The sequence below is a fragment of the Aotus nancymaae genome, unplaced genomic scaffold (genome assembly GCF_030222135.1).
Source record: "Aotus nancymaae isolate 86718 unplaced genomic scaffold, 86718_ANA_hifiasm-v0.15.2.pri h1tg000067l, whole genome shotgun sequence".
Classification (NCBI taxonomy): domain Eukaryota; kingdom Metazoa; phylum Chordata; class Mammalia; order Primates; family Aotidae; genus Aotus; species Aotus nancymaae.
Genome location: NW_026988482.1, coordinates 27428183 through 27443838, shown reverse-complemented (window position 1 = coordinate 27443838; position 15656 = coordinate 27428183). Strand labels below are relative to the sequence as shown.

At 55.3% G+C, this 15656-nt stretch overlaps 1 protein-coding gene across 2 annotated transcripts; it reads right to left on the bottom strand.

The window, feature by feature from the left end:
* Positions 1–631: 631 nt before the first annotated feature.
* Positions 632–15010, bottom strand: ITIH1 (inter-alpha-trypsin inhibitor heavy chain 1). 2 transcript variants are annotated; one of them, XM_064367199.1, is made up of 23 exons: positions 14850–15010; positions 14569–14589; positions 14079–14245; positions 13540–13644; positions 12992–13154; positions 12219–12332; positions 10497–10622; positions 10295–10411; positions 9437–9605; positions 9224–9349; positions 8122–8303; positions 7380–7565; positions 6212–6351; positions 5556–5710; positions 5454–5468; positions 5036–5056; positions 4557–4622; positions 4259–4372; positions 2817–3018; positions 1758–1930; positions 1372–1440; positions 1065–1176; positions 632–911 (listed from the first exon to the last, which is right to left on the bottom strand). In XM_064367199.1, exons 1-23 carry the CDS (start codon positions 14964–14966, stop codon positions 782–784), a joined length of 2790 nt encoding a protein of 929 aa, XP_064223269.1. In that variant the 5' UTR covers positions 14967–15010; the 3' UTR covers positions 632–781. The 2 variants fall into 2 exon arrangements, with proteins under 2 accessions (XP_064223269.1, XP_012316132.1); XM_012460709.2 differs by lacking the exon at positions 1372–1440.
* Between the last annotated feature and the right edge of the window lie 646 nt (positions 15011–15656).

The window sequence follows — 15656 nt, the reverse complement described above, 5'->3', positions numbered from 1 at the left end:
CCCACTCCTGGCAGGACTTCGTCAGGACCCAACTCCATCTATAAATAGATCCTTCATTTGTTCAATAAAAGTGATACTTTGGTATATCCAGAACCAAACCCCAACAAGCTTTGGCCATCGTCCTCCTGACTGCCTGGAATGGAGTATTCACACGGGGGTGGTTAAGTACACAGATGCTGACATCAGACAGCACAGGTACAAATTCCAACTCTGCCACTTAGAAGCTGAGTGATTTTGGAGAAATTACCTCACCTCAGTTTCCTTGGCTGTAAATGGGCGTGATAAAAGTGTCCCCTAGGGCTGCTGGGAACATAGACTTAGTGAATTCAAATAAGGTACTTAGAACAGGGCTTGGCTACCGGAAGCACTGTGACTGTTCACGATGGCAGTGTCCACTGGTCCCTGGACCTGTCTGCAGTGCAGGGGGCACTGAGGGCACACAGAGGGCATGGGGCCAGGCAGCTGCCGAGAACAGGGTGGAGTGGGTGGGGGCAAAGTTGGCGTGAGCTTTCTTCCCATCCTCTACCTGCTTCTGTCCCTGGGTCTGCTGTTACTCCTAAGCCCATCTGAGGGGCAGCATCTTGGGCTGCCTCCCTGCCATCCTCCCTCCCCAAAATCAGCCAGCTTGGGGTAGACATGGCCTCTTTTTAATGGAAGTCATGAGGTACTTTGACACAAGGAACCAGCTTTGTTAAGGAGGTGCAGCCAGGGTGGCAGGTCAGAATGTCGTCCTTCTCCTCTGCCTTGGCCCCAGGGAGGACAGGCGTGCTGGCCAGAGGGCTCAGAAGATGTCGGAGACGATATAGTCAGTGTGGGCACCATCAATGAGTCCAGCCCCATTGTTGTGGATGAACCAGCAGGATACCTCGGCCCCATGCCGGGGGTCCTTGCTATAGTCTTTCTGCAAACCCCTGTGCGGAGACAAGTCAGCTGGGGTCTCGCTTCAGATCAGCAGGGCAGCACTGCCCCAGGAAGCTCACCCCACCCATGTGACACTTGGAGGAAGACCCAGAAGAACGGCAAAGTGGCCGAGGGCAGAAGTGCTGGGCGAGCAGCCCCCCCACCTGGTGACCGTGAGCCGGCGGTTCTTCACCACCATCGTGGCATCTGGCTTTGTGGGGTCGGAGCCTGGGCGGATGTCAGACACTTCAAAACCAAAGGGCTGGAAAAATTGCCCTAGAAAGGCACATTGGAGACAGCGGTTACCCTCCTGGGGACTCGCTCCTGCCCTGCACTCAGCAGGTGCTCACTGCGGGGTTAGGGCAACGCTTGTTTCCACGGTTTGATTGTTTCTGCTAAAAGTCCCAGCACAAAAAGTTACCTTTGGTTCACTTGCTATAGAGAAGTAGATACATTTCTAGGTGGTCCTACCTCCTGTCTTAAAATGGGATCTGGCTGGGGAGAGCGGTTTGAGGGGCAGGTGCGCAAAGAGCTCAGTGTCTGTGGAAGGGCCACACAGGAGCAGTGTGGTCGGTGGCCCACCCTACTCACAAGGTCCCTGGGAACCCTCGGGGCCTTTCTGCTCTTGGACATCTGCCCCTCCCTTGCTCCCAGGCTCACTGAAGTGTTTGTTTCACTGTGTGTTTGATCACAGCCTCACCAAGACAGCCCCTCAGACAGCTCTGCACCTTGGAGGCCACGCTGGAGGTGGGCCTGTCCTAGTGCCCAGCTATAGAGCTGACCCATGGCCCCAGGTCCCACATGTCCTCTGGCTTCAACCCCCTTCCCCACAGCCCTGCCAGCCTGGCCACCCGTACCCAGCAGCCCGTGCGTCCGCGCCGACATCCGGTGACTGTCCAGCACGTAGAAGCCCAGGAAGTCCTGGGGGATCGAACTCCCCTTCCACACTCGGTGCAAGACAACCTCAAAGGTGGCGCCGTCTTCCACAGACACCACCAGGTTCCTCTTCTTGTTGATGGTCACCACCGCTCTGCAGAGCCAGGTGGCCATGAGGGCAGGTGTGGCCGCCCTGCCTCCCTCTCCATTCGGCTGCCTTTGTCATCTGCCCTTGTCACCCTTATGACCACACCCGCCCATGGCCTTCATCCCCAGATGGCCAGCTGTTGCCTGTTCCACACCCCTTCCCACATGCTGCTATTGTGCATGAGGTCCTTACAAGTGGCACGCCCTGTGCTAAGCCCTCTATGCAAATGGCATCATTCAGTTCTCACTCTGAGCCTGTGAAGTCTGAGGCTCAGAGAGGTCAAGTAACTTGCCCAAGGTGGCACAGCTGATAAGCAGTGGAGCCAGAACTCGGACTTAAGCCTGTCTCATATCAAAATCCATGTTCTCTGACTCCCACTCATCACCTGTGACTTCCACAGCAGACTCTCCCCACCTCTTCCTATAGCTCTGATGCCCAGCATTGCTCTGGTGCTCAGCAGAGTTTGTTGAATGAATGAATGAGTCAAGGAAGGAAAAATCATGAGACAATGCATACTAAGACAGAGGCCAAATGGGAAGCCCAGAGAAATCTGGAGTTCAGCAGAGGGAAAAAGCAGGAGGGCTGCAGGGAAGAGGTGGCCTAATTTGCTGGGTCCGGGAGGATGAGCTGGCTTTGTTTGGTGGAGACGGGGGTGGCACTCAGGGCGAGGGTGCAGTGGGAGCACAGGGGCCACGCACCCGGGTCCAGAGCTCATGTCCAGGAACCAAGGGAAATGGAGGGCTGAGTGGCCCATGGAGTCTGACATGTCTGCACAGGCCACATGGGTGTCACCCACAGACGTGGCTTGGGGACAAGGGCCCTGCAGACTCAGCAGAGTCCTTGGCCCAGGCCATGCTTCCCCCTCCTTCTCGCCCAGGCCCCTGCAGGTTACCCGTCCTGCCGCAGCGCAGCCTGGTCCCTCCAGGAAAACACAGGCCCCCCAGAGCCGGGGTTCAGCGTGATGTTCTTCGGAGTCACTTCCAGCTGAAAGTCCGTGGCAGGGTTCGCGATTCCCAGCCGCCCGAAGTACGTGCCCTCATGCTGCCCAGGGTTCCTGGCCTTGTTGCCAATGAGCTGCCCGTTCACTGAGAAGCCTGCAGTGGAGCAAGAGGGCATCTGAATCGGGAAGGGGCCTGCCTGCCTTTGCTCAGGGCCGTGCCTCTTTCCTCAGAGGCTGCTGCTCTCTGTGCCAGTCCGTCTTTGAGAGTATCCTGCCTTGGGGTCTCCAGGTTTGGTCCTGCACACGGTGCCACCTCCCTTGCCTCTCCACCCCTCCTGCCATGCCAGATATCCCATACTCAGCCCTCACTTCTAGGCCTGACAGAGGTCTCGCCTCCCTGAGGACAGGACCCGGCCTGCTCCTTCTCTGTGGCCCCAGCCCCTCACACAGGGACAGGCTCCCATCATGCTGGAAATGCATTATGGGACATCTTCACAGAGGTCTTTGCTGACCTGGGCAGCCACAAAGCCACCCACCACCCTCACTCTGCCAACGCAGCCCATCTCACACTCTGAAATGATCATCTCAGAATGTGTTCAGCTGTTTCCCTTCCCCGTCCCTAAACCCTATGAAAGCAGGGACTGTCTTGGCTCCCACTGCATTCCCAGCCCCTGGCTGGCGCACAAGCACTTGCGGATGGACTGACTGGATGGGGAGGGAGGGAGACAGCAGGGAGCGAGACTGAGAGATGGAGAGGGAGCCGGTCCCCATCACCCAGGCACTGCTGGGAGAGGCACTTTGAGGCTCTGCTCAGCCATGCTGTGGGGGGAAGGTGGGGCAGACCTGGCATAAAATAAAATGAAGGGCCCCTTGTTTAAAAAGGGTTAAGGGTTTCAAGGCGGCAACAAAAGAGCATTAAACCAGCCGGGCGCGGTGGCTCACACCTGACATCCCAGCACTCTGGGAGGCCAAGGTGGGCGGATCACCTGAGGTCAGGAGTTCAGACCAGCCTGGCCAGTGTGGTGAAACCTCGTCTCTACTAAAAATACAAAAATTAGCTGAGCATGGCGGCACGTGTCTGTAGTCCCAGCTACTTGGGAGGCTGAGGCAGGAGAATCGCTTGAACCTGGGAGGCAGAGATAATGCCACTGTACTCCAGCCTGGGTGACAGAGCAAGACTCCATCTCAAAAAAAGAGCATTAAACCTGGTAACTTAGTACAGGGTCCCTTTGTGCCTGCCCCAGTCACATGCCCATGAAGCCAGCTCCGTGTAGGTGCAGCCAGGAGGATGGAGTGGGAAGGCAGTGGGCCGAGCCCAGCCAAGTGGGTAGTGCCCAGGCAGAGGGCAGTGGAGCCCCTGGCCCTGTCTGGCAGAGGCATGATGCCCACCATACCTGTGTTGGGGTCCTGTACCAGGCTAAGGATCACACCAGGCTCCTCGTTGATGTTGAAGCACAGGGCGTCCTCTTTCTGGGGCACGTGGATGATGAAGTGGGGGTCCGTGTCCACTGGGGGCACAGCATGGAATCCGTTAGATTGGACATTGGCAGATGGGGCTGGTCAGGGGCTGGGGTTCAGCTAGGCAGGTCCCAGAGAGAGAGAGAGAGAGAGAGAGAGAGAGAGAGAGAGAGAGATGGCCAGGCAGGGTGGGTCCCAAACAGGGGTGTCCCTCAGACCCTCCCAAGGACTCACCACCGGTCACTTGGTCTGGAATGCTGGAATGAGTAGGAGAAGGCTGCGAGGCTGATAGCACGAATGCTGATGGGAGGGGAGTGGCATTCAGAAGTGGGACAGCCAGGCCTTCCCTGGAGCTGCTGATCCCTCTGAAGACTCTTCCCTCATCGGCGGGGTTGGTGGGGGAGTGGGGGAGCAGGAGAGGCGGAGCTGGGGAGCTGGACTGAGGCCAAGCTGGGATGGCCACTCAACACCACGTGCCCTTGATTGGCTCTCTCAGGATCTGGGGACAGAAGCTTGGCCTGGCATGTTTGGCTGGCCCCCGCTCTGTCTCCTCCTACAGGGACCTTGGTTTGGGGAAGCCAGGCTGTTCAGGGGTCTGTTCTAAGGAATCCTAGTGACAGGCAGTGAAGACAGTTGGAATGGAGGGAGAAAGCCAACAGGGTGATAATCAAGGAAGGGTAGAGATGTGAATGGCCAGGATGGCTGCCACTTACTCCTTCTGGGTCCCAGCATCTCTGTAGAAGACAAGGACATATTATAGAAGACAGCATCACCCACAGTGCCCCACACATAAGGCATGCAGCTCTGTCCACAACAGGCCTGGGCCAGCCCTCACCCTGGGAGTCTGAGCCCTCCCCTGGGGTCCTGCCTCCTCACAGATACACGCTCGCATCAAGAGGGGCCCGGTGGAGGCTGCTGAGGGTTCAGGCTGCACCAAAGCTCACAAAATGCAAAGGATGCAGCCAGGAGTTCACGGTGACGTGGAGAAGGGCGGCTCAGGGGACAGAAGAACAAGAAGGAGTGGAGACGGGGAAGAGGAGGGATGGGGAGTTTCGTGCTTGGGCCCAGAGCACCTGCCATGTGCCTGGCCACCGAAGCCCAAAGCTGAAAGCAATGCAATTTGAAACTCACCCATGGGCGGAGAATCTGGAAGGGAGGGCAAGAGAAAAGAATTAAAGTCCTGGAGATTTTTGGCCCACGGCCTACCCCTCTGCAGACCCCTGCGGCCTATACCCTCTGAGGGCTTGTCGATGGTGGGCTTCAGGCCGTCCTGGTCTGCCATGCCTCTGATGCTCATGGAGGTCAGCGGGGTCACAAACTGATAAGCCAGCGACATCTTCAAGGCCTGGGATGACAGGTTGGCCCTCTCCTCCCCATCCACCTTCATCCTGCATTCGAGACAGAAGCTGGCTCCAAGCCCCGCAGCGTGGGCGATGGTGGACTTGCACGGCCCTCATCCTCTCACCAATTGATTCATTCATTCATTCATCACATATGTATTAAGCCCCCACGGTATCCTGTGCAGTGACTGTGTCTTGAGGGGCCTCCAGGTTTAATGACCTCCTACAGAGATCACTTGGAGATTTCGTGGAGGTGAGGGGCATGCTCAGAGATATGCAGAGAAGTTAACAGCTGTGAGATCCGGGTCAAGAGGCCTAGCCTCACCGAGCCTCAGTGTGCTGAGTGCAGGCAAACAGCGGCCTGCCGTGTGCCCTGGTAGGCCCTCCCCGACTGTTGACTGACTGGTCGATATTAAGTCAGTGAGCAAAGCAGAAGAGGAAAGTAAATCTGACCTACTTGCCCCAGAATCACCCTTCCGCTGCTCGCCTCCAAGGGGTGAGGGGAATCTGGGGTGGGCTGCCCACCTGGGGCAGCTGCAGGGGCCTTACCGCTTGGCTAGCAGCTCCTGGATGGTGAGGTAGGCCCAGAGGCGCTCGACGTGGTTCTCCAGCATGTGGCCACGCTCTCGGAGCAGTTTCTTCATCTCCTCCTCATCCACCAGGCAGGTGGTCCTGAATTCCTGTCCCTCCTGAGAGTTGAGGTGCAGAGAGAGGCGTTGCGCCTTGCTGAGCAGGCCCCGGCTGGTGCTTGGGGCTCCGAGGGCCCATTTCATCTGGTCTCTGCACCTTCCTTCTCAGCATCATCTGCTTCCCTGAGCCTGTTCGCCTCATCCTATTCATCTATTCTTGCCAAGCACCCTCTGTGAGCCAGGCTGGGCCTGGGCCCTGAGTATCCCATGGGATGGGAGAACCAGGCCTTGCATTGTGGAGTTGCTCTGGGGGAGGCCAATAAGCACCCAGCTGTTTCCACTATGACCTGCTGCAACTTGCCACAGCGCACGAACGTGCCTCCTCCATCCAGCTACGTTAGCCAGGGCACCACTCCCCAAGGGCGTCCTATGCACCAGCTGCTGCCTTCAGGTATTATATGGATTATTCCATCTACTCCACACAATGCTCTAGTGCAGTATGGAACAGAAAAGGAAACTGAGGCCTAGAGAACTGGATCCACTTGCCCAAGGGTGTCCAGCTGGTCAGGGTGGAACCAGGGTCCAGCTCAACTCTCCTTACTCAAAGTCTGAGTCCTGAACCTTCCACCACACTGTAGAGCATTTTCTGTGTCCTGGAGGGCAGGGTCCAGGTCTCACATGCCTGTCCCCACCACCACACAGGTGCACATACATGCATGCACTGTGCCATGCCACAAAGCCTGGCACAGAGTAGGTGTTCAGGAAATGGTTGTCAAATGAGAAGGAAGAGGTTGGTCTCTGGCTCTCTTGTGCCTTGGGGTGAATGATGTGAGAAGTAACAGTTGGTCACTGGGGGCCAAGAGACTGCAACTGATCAAAGCCATATTGGTCCCATTCCAGCCGATTCAGCCCCCAGAATGCCTGCATGGAGGGATGTTCAGGCCTGGGTGTATGTGGCAGGGTGGGGGCAAGGGCACCACTCTTGGGAAAGAGAGGCCCCTGAGGGTTGGCAGGAAAGGGGAACAGTGTGGGTTTGGGGCCTCTAGGGTGCTGCCTGGCCTCTCCACCCTCCACGGCCCACCATTTACCCCATGGGCCTTCACATCAGCCTTGAAGCTGCCCTTTTTGTTGTCAGCAATGCGCCCGGCCACCACAATCTCTGAGCCTTCGTAGTACTGTTTATGGCGGTGCTGGGTCAGGGCCAAGACAGCATCCTGGGGGTACTGCAATTCCACATCCACCAGCAGGGGTTTGGCTACCTGGCTGTAGAAACCCTGCAGGGATAGAGGTTGCAGCCTTAGAGCTGAGCACCCTGGGCCCCTGATGGGAAGCCTGTCCACAAAGTGGAATGTTGGGAAATCCTCAAGTTAGAGAAGGAATCTGAGGGTCAGAGAGGTCAAGTAGCTGGCTCAAGGTCATGCAGCTGCTTTTTTTTTTTTTTTTTTGAGACAGATTCTCACTGTGTCACTCAGGCTGGAGGTGCGGTGGCGCAATCTCAATTCATTGCAACCTCCACCTCCTGGGTTCAGCCTCTCAAGTAGCTGAGATTACAGGCACCCACCACCATGCCCGGCTAATTGCTGTATTTTTAGTAGAGACGGGGTTTCACCACATTGACCAGGCTGGTCTCAAACTCCCGACCTCAGCCTCCTCCCACCCGCCTCAGCCTCCCAAAGTACTGGGATTACAGGCATGAGCCACCACACCCATCCTATGCAGCTGATTTGAACTCTGCACTAGAGCTCTATTTGCTCCTCTAGGCTGATGGGCCACCAAAGCTGAGTTCCCTGTGGCATGCCATTGGAGGGACATGGGGTTGTGAGGGGAGACCTGCAGCTGCTGGGCGGCGTCACGGTCCTCGTAGATTCTCTGGGCTCGTCCGTTGTTCTCCATGGACATGACCTCCAGAAAGTTAAAGTCCACATTGTGGCCGAAGCCCAGGTTGTAGAGCGGGAACCTGCCCTGGATGGCGCTGCGGACGTTCTTGAGGATTTGGGAACGGTCCGTCACCCCTGCAGCCACACACCTGGGCAGTGACGGGATGCTCCCCCACAGGCATGTGGGGCATGAAGGGGACTCCTGGGCTCAACCTTCCATCTCAGAGCATCTCCAGTCTCCATGGGGGTCCTCAGGCATCGCCTCCTCCTGGCTCTCCTGGGAGACTGCAGCAACTACCAACAGCTCCTCACAGACCCCGCCCATCTATGTGGGTCCATCACAAGCAGGTCTGATTCTGCTGGAAACCTGTCATGGCTCCTTTGCCGTGGCCTGCACATCCCTGCTGACCTTCCCACCCTTGTTTCACCCCATTCTGCACATGCCCACAGTTCCCGGGCAGGGCCTGCCCGTACACACACTCTTTTTATGACTTAAGCTGCCCCTTCTGCCTCTCTCCTCTTTCCAGACTGAGCTCAGGAGTCACCTCCTTCAGGAAGCCTTCCTGGACATCCCCCTGGGTCAGGTGTCTGTCTATGGGTCCACAGCCTCAGGCATCCTGTTCTTTCAGGGCTCTCAGCAGTGTCTACTTCTGGATCTGCCTCCCCCAGTAGACCCTGGGCTTTCTGAGGGCAGAGATGTGCCTTGTTCCCTTGGTATTTCAGTCCCTAGCCCTGTGTTTAGCACACAGTAGGTGATAAATAAATAGTTCATTAAACTGTAAACAGAAGCATGGAATCCTGCCCATCCTCCAGGGACTTGTACAGACCTGTGTCATTTAGAAACATCTCCAATTTCTCAACTCACAGGACAAAGGTAACCTTGGAGCTCCCGCAGACTCTGTGGTCTGAACTGTGTTTTTAGACCAGTGCTTGACTTTGCCCTGAGCCTTTCTGCCCCCGATGGCATCTCCAATGGTTGGGTTTCCAACTTCAGCTTGAATGTCTCTAGTGACGAGGAGATCACCACCTCCCAAGGCAGCCCACAAGGTGCTTACCCTCTGTGGGATCGCCATCTGTCAACATGATGAGAATCGAGGCATGGTTGCTGAGTTCTGGGAGGCTTTCCCGAACTTTGTTCAAGATCTCAATTCCCCGGAGCAAACCTCCATTCAGGTTTGTGGCTGCAAAGGAGAGAAAGACCAGTGTATGCCCTCATTCTGAGGGGACAGAGGTGACATCAAGGTGGCCTGAGACCCCCCCAACCTTACCCTCATCCAGGGAGAAGCCCCGCACAAAGTCTTGAGCCGCTTGTAGGTTGGCCTCAGACGCTTGCACCAGCGAGCCCTTCCACGATTGCACTCGAGACCCAAAAAGGACCAGGTCAAAGTAGTCCCCTGGCTGCATGTCCCCCAGAATTTGAAGGAGTGCCTCCTTGGTCTGCAAGGACAGAACAGTCAGTATAGGGACAGGGCCCCAGGGTAGCCCCAGGACAGCACTTGCCATCAACTCCAGATACCCGTTTCAGAGTCCACAGGGTGGACAAAGCAGGAGGAGACAGGACAGCCAGGTGGCCCCGAGTCAGAAGTGTCCTGCCCGGCCTTGGGGTGGATGAGGGGGTGGAGAAGGCAGAGGAACCCGGCATGGGGAGAAGGAACAATCAGGAGTTCAGGAGGGGCAGGGTTAAGAGAAAGTATCGCAGGAGCTGTGCTTCTAGAACACTGCTTATCCAGCCGTGTACATACTGCACCATGGACAGGGCACTCCAAGCCCTGTGGGTGGAGAGCTATTCCCTGCTGTATGACGCCTCCCCAAGGACCACTATCGTTATCCTTGGCACTTTTTCTTCTTCTAAGCATGTCCCCAGGAAGTAACTCTATGACCCTGCAGACACCATTGTCATTTCTATTTTTTGCCATTGAGGAGTGGTGAATACAGTTCCTCATAATGGTACAGTGAGGAAGTGATGCTGATTCTGGAGATGCTAAGCTGGGATTTTCTGTTAAATCCCCCTGCCTCTGACCAGGAGCATAAATCCCAAACCAGACTCTGGTAGCAAAACTGGCATGCAGCGAGTGACGGGGCTGCGGGAGCTTCTGCTGGGTGAGCTGTTTCAAGCTGCGGCCTACCTGCTTCACTTTCTGGCCTTTCATGGAACCACTGATGTCAATCACAAACACTACGTTCTTGTTCATGTTTGTCAGGTTTTGGGGGGCGAAGAAGTGGGCAAAGTGGTTATTGGCCACCTGAAATAGAGGAGAACGAATGAGGCCGTCCTCACAGCCCCCCTTGCCCGCCCTCTAGGTGCTGAGCCAGAAGCTCAGGGCTCACCAGGAGGTCGCAGATCTCATCTCGACTGACATCATAGGTCACCTTGAAATCCCCATTCAGTAAGGATGTAGAGCATGTGGGGCAGGACTGCTGCTGGCCCACAGTGGGGCGGAACAGCACGTGACCCTGGAACCGTCGAGAGTGTGAGCCATTACTGGTTTGTGCAACCACAAACGGTGTTTGCAAACACAACATAAGAAGACGTGTGTGAGTGTGAGTGTGTGTGTGCGAGTGTATGAGTGAGAGTGTGTATGAGTTTAAGTGTGCGTGAGAGTGTAAGTGTGTGTGTGAGAGTGTGTGTGTGCGCGCATGCATGGGCACAGAAATGAGTTTGGTGGGCCATTCTCCTAGCTGCTGGGAGCACACACCTGTAGGTGGTGAGAGAGACAATCCATTCCCCTGCTTATTCGCTTCTGAATCATTGGGATTTTCTACAATGAACATGATCACTTTGGGTATATAAATAAGAACAAAGTGATAGCAATGTGACAGCATGGGAGACATCAGGCACTGCTGAGTGAAGAAGCAACACCACAATACTGTGCCGGGAAATAAAAGCTGCCTGGGTGACAACAGAGAGTGGAAGGAAGGGTCCAGAATGGAAGCTGAGGTCTGGCTGGAGTTCTCGGTGCTTGGGGAAGCTAGTGATGGTTTTTATTCAATACTTTCTATATTTCTGGACTTTGTACATTTTTCTATAAAGAACTTTTTGTTTGTAAGATAGCTCATCAAAAAGAAGCAGATGCAGAAGGAAGAAGAAGAGAAGCAGCAGCAGAGGAGGAGGAAGAGGAGGAGGAGAGAAGAAAGGAAAGAAGATAAAATAGAACCTTGAAAAATTCTTAGGAAGACAAGGACCCATCCCTTTGTTCCCCCACAGAAAGCAAGCATGTTTGCTAACACTCTGAGGTGTCATATTTTGTTTAAAAGGAAACCCCTTTAAACTGTAAGAAGCACTTCTTTTAAATGAATTGCAGTACAAAGGTCTTTCCAAACTTAATTATGTTTCCAAGAAACCTGAAGCCTGGAGTCCTAATCACAGCGGCATCTGAGGTTTGCTTAGGTGCTGGATATTTCCCTGAATGCTCTCCCATGGGTGTGAGGCAGGCAAAGAGGGCATTGGGGTTCAGGCAAGCCAGCGACTCACCGTGGACCACACAGCCAGCATGTGGTGGAGCTGGAGCTGGCTCCTTCTCCACGTCAGCATGCAGCTGTTTGCTAAATTGCCCTAAGAACCAGGATTGCAGCCGGGCGCGGTGGCTCAAGCTTGTAATCCCAGTACTTTGGGAAGCCGAAACAGGCGGATCACGAGGTCAGGAGTCCGAGACCAATCTGGCCAACATAGTGAAACCCCATCTCTAGTAAAAATACAAAAAAAATTTAGCTGGGTGTGGTGGCATGTGCCTGTAATCCCAGCTACTTGGGAAGCTGAGGCAGGAGAATTGTGTGAACCTGGGAGGTAGAGGTTGCAGTGAACTGAGATCAAATCATTGCACTCCAACCTGGGCGACAGTGTGAGACTCTGTCTCAAAAAAAAAACCAAACAAACCCCACAGGATTGCTGTGTTCTCCTAGGCACCAATCACATGACACCAGCCTCTCTCATCCAGTCGGCAGCCCACAGCCCCTGCCTGGTTTCTGGGCTAAGGCTGGACATTCCACAAAGGGTGGGCAGGGTAAGAAGTCACCAAAGGGTCCACCACCACCGTTTGCCATCCCGTGTACCTTTTTCCCTGAGAAGGACTTCTTGATAGTTTGGGCCGCCAGTTCCTTGGGCAGGAAGGGGGCCTGGGCATCTAGCTTGCTGATTCCCTGGGGCTCGAAGATGTCCACGTCGATCTGCATCATTGAAGCAAATTCTTTTTTAAAAAAATGGGATCTTGCTATGTTGCCCAGGCTGGTCTCAAACTCCTGGGCTCGAGCCATCCTCCTGCCTCAGCCTCCTGCATAGCTAGGATTATGGGCTCACACCACATTGAAGCAAATTGTGTACCACGGCTCCCACTCACCAAGTCTCAGCCAGGAGCCAACATGTGTCCTGACTACCTAAGTGCAGCACCCACCCAGCCCTGAGCACAGGGCCTGGTACTCAGTAGGCACTCCAAAAATCCTGACCGAATGAAGGTGTGCATGCCTGCACCCCTTAACTCAGCCACCACTTAAGTGCCAGCAATAATTCCAGGTCCTCAGGCTGTGCAGGACTTTCTGGTTTACAAATTACCTGGACATTCAGTACTTCTCGTGATCCCTGTGGCGGTGCTGGGACCCACAGGAATCCCCTATTTAGCAGATGAGCAAACCGAGGCTCAGAGATAAAGAGGAAGTTAAAGAGTTCAGGAAGCTCCCTGCCCAAGAAGAGTGTATCAGAGCTCACCCTGAGGAGCTAGTCTCCATCCCTGTATTCTCAGGCCTGGGTGACACATGGTGGGTGCTCAAGCAGTGTTGGGAGCCGTGGTGACGGAGAGGGCAGGAGCCCTGCCCTGAGACCTGTGATCTACCTCAAAATGATGCACCAGCTGCTTGGGCTTGACTTTGATGACAATTTCATACTGCATAAGGCTTCGCTTCAGCACTTCCTCGTAGGTCAGCTGAAATGTGACTTTGCTGTGGGGGTTGACGTTGAGGTGGATGGTGAATTTCTCCATAGTTCTTCCCGAGGCCCTGGATGTGCCACCAGAGGCAACAGCAGACAGACAGAGGGTAAATGATGTGTGGGTCCTTGTCACCTAACGCGTGGCCCTCAGGATTTATTTCTCTTAGATGAATGCCGCTCCCAGGTTTCCCTGGAGCTCACAAATGTGTCAGCTGGCTGATCAGGGTCAGGGCCTGAGGATGGGAGGATCCACTTCTCCCAGGGGCAGGCCTGGGAAAAGGGCGACTGCGCAGCAGCCTGTTCAGTGCACTGTGCTGGAATCTGGGTTTGGGCAGTTCGCTCTCCCTTCCATCGTCCTGGCTGTTCTCCACCAAAGCCACCTTGCAGCCCTCAGATCTGTCCTGGCTGGGGAGGGCAGCCCTAGGGATGAGACCAGCAGAGCCCAGAGCTTACCTGACAAGGCCGGCATTCTCTCCTGAGATGGCTGCTTTCCGGTACTGCTTCCATGCTGTCACTTTGTCCTTTATGTCCCCGATAAATGCGTTTCCATCTGCCGTGCTGCAGGGAGGGAAGGATACCCCCAGTAAAGATGAGCCTCCTGACCACACAGGTCCTGAGAGGGCCTGTCCATGTGACCCCTCGCATAAAGGCATCTCCTGACCGGCCTTCCACTGCCTGAGGTGGAACTCAGGGGTCCATGGACACAGTGAGGTGAGCAGCCCAGGTCGGAGGCCAGCAAGAACCCTTAGACGCTGGCCTTGGCTCCTTGGGTTCTAGGCTGAAACATACTATCATGGGCCCTCGTTTGCCTCCAAGATGGGAGCCAAGCACAGACCTAAAGGGCTTCTTCCTCCCCTCAGAGCCAGGACTGGTCGGTGGCCCTTCTGGAATGAGATGCTCTGCACCGTCCGGCCACTCTGAGCCTCGTTCTGAGGCTGGGACTAGTGAGCAGACAGCCTGGGCGAGGGCATAGGAGTCGAGCAGGCACGCACATGGCAAAGTCACTGATGAAGGCCGTCTTGGGGATTTCCACGTCGAAGGCCACTTCCCTGGCTTCACTGGCGGTGTTGACCACCTGACTGGTGACAACATAGTGGGCGAAGCGACTGGTGACTTTGCAGTTGACTTTCAAACTCCGGATGAACACGCCATCAACAGCCTAAAGTGAGACATGGGGGAGCTGTGGCCTGGGACGGGGCCTCTGTCAGGGAGGGGCTTCCCGAGGCACGGGGGCTTGGCACTCAGCTCCTGTGCATGGCGCCCGATGCTGGAAGAACGGGCCAGACCTCCCAGGAAGACTCCTGCTCTCTGGCGGAGACTGTACTATGGGGTATGAAGTGAGGTGGGAACAGGCCTCAATTTCCAGGACCCGGGAGAATCCCAGCCGCCTATGGCCCTGACAGAGGGTTCGGCCCTGAGGGCTGGGGGAAAGCAAGCCTGTCATAAGGGCTCCATCACAGGTCCCTTTGCCAGGACTCTTACGGTGTCCACAGCCTGTCGCTTCTGCAAAACAAAATCAGGGTCAAGTATGAGAGGGAAACTCAGGGACTGCCAGCCTGTCAGTTCAGGGGTAAGAGTGGAATGCAGCCTGTGTCCTCTGCCCCTTACCCTCACCTCCTCGGTGCTACTAGGAGATCAGTCTCCACTCAGAGTGGTGGAGGTGGTGGGGGTGGCCCTTGCCCCTGGAGTGGGGGTCTTGTGTCCCGCCCGGGCCCCATCCAGGTTCGGCTGCCTATTTCTGCCCTGTGGGCTTAGCCACGTACCTCGCTGCTCTTGGACCTGCCCGTAGCCGAGGCCAGGGCAGGCATGGCCTGCATGGCGAGGAGAGATACCAGATACACGCACAGCGGCCGGCCCCGAAGCCCCATGGCATCGACCATGTTCTAAGGCTTCTGCTGCCCTGTCACCTCGCTCAGACCAGTAATCAATACAGCGCTGGATAAACAAGGATTAAACATTAGACAAGGTGCAGGCAAATATCAATGGCAAAAACAGCAATGACTTTTGCACCAACCTAACAAAATTTGAGGAATCAAAATTTGGCAGTGGAAGCTTTTTGCCTGGAGGGTTCCCAGCTCTGGGCGGCGTCAACTCCTGATGAGACTCCAGACACTGCCCTTCTGTGTAGGACTGCACTGAGCCTGTGTGAACTGGGAGACCCCGGATGGCTCATCTCCTCCAAGGGCTGGCACAGGGCAGCACCAGTGACACAGTGACATGTGGCAAGAAGCCACAGTTTAAAATGGATTTCTAAACTTCATTAGGCTTTCTATTTTTTTTTTTTTTTTGAGACAATCTTGCTGTGTCGCCAGGTACCAGGCTGGAGTGCAGTGGTAAGATCTCGGCTCACTGCAAACTTCACCTCCCAGGTTCAAGCAATTCTCCTGCCTCAGCCTCCTGAGTAGCTGGGACTATAGGCTCCCACCACCATGCCCAGCTAATTTTTGTATTTTAGTAGAGACAGTTTCACTATGTTGATCAGTATGGTCTCGATCTTTTGACCTTGTGATCCACCTGCCTCGGCCTCCCAAAGTGCTGGGATTGCAGGCGTGAGCCACCAGGCCCAGCAG

Excerpts from the sequence above, each read along its gene's own strand:
- ITIH1 (XM_064367199.1), bottom strand. The coding sequence starts at position 14,966 with ATGGTCGATGCCATGGGGCTTCGGGGCCGGCCGCTGTGCGTGTATCTG. Across the intron at positions 6,352-7,379 it reads CTGATGTGAAGGCCCATGGG|GAGGGACAGGAATTCAGGAC; the intron begins GTAAATGGTGGG and ends CTCAACTCTCAG. Across the intron at positions 5,711-6,211 it reads CAGGAGCTGCTAGCCAAGCG|GATGAAGGTGGATGGGGAGG; the intron begins GTAAGGCCCCTG and ends TCTCGAATGCAG.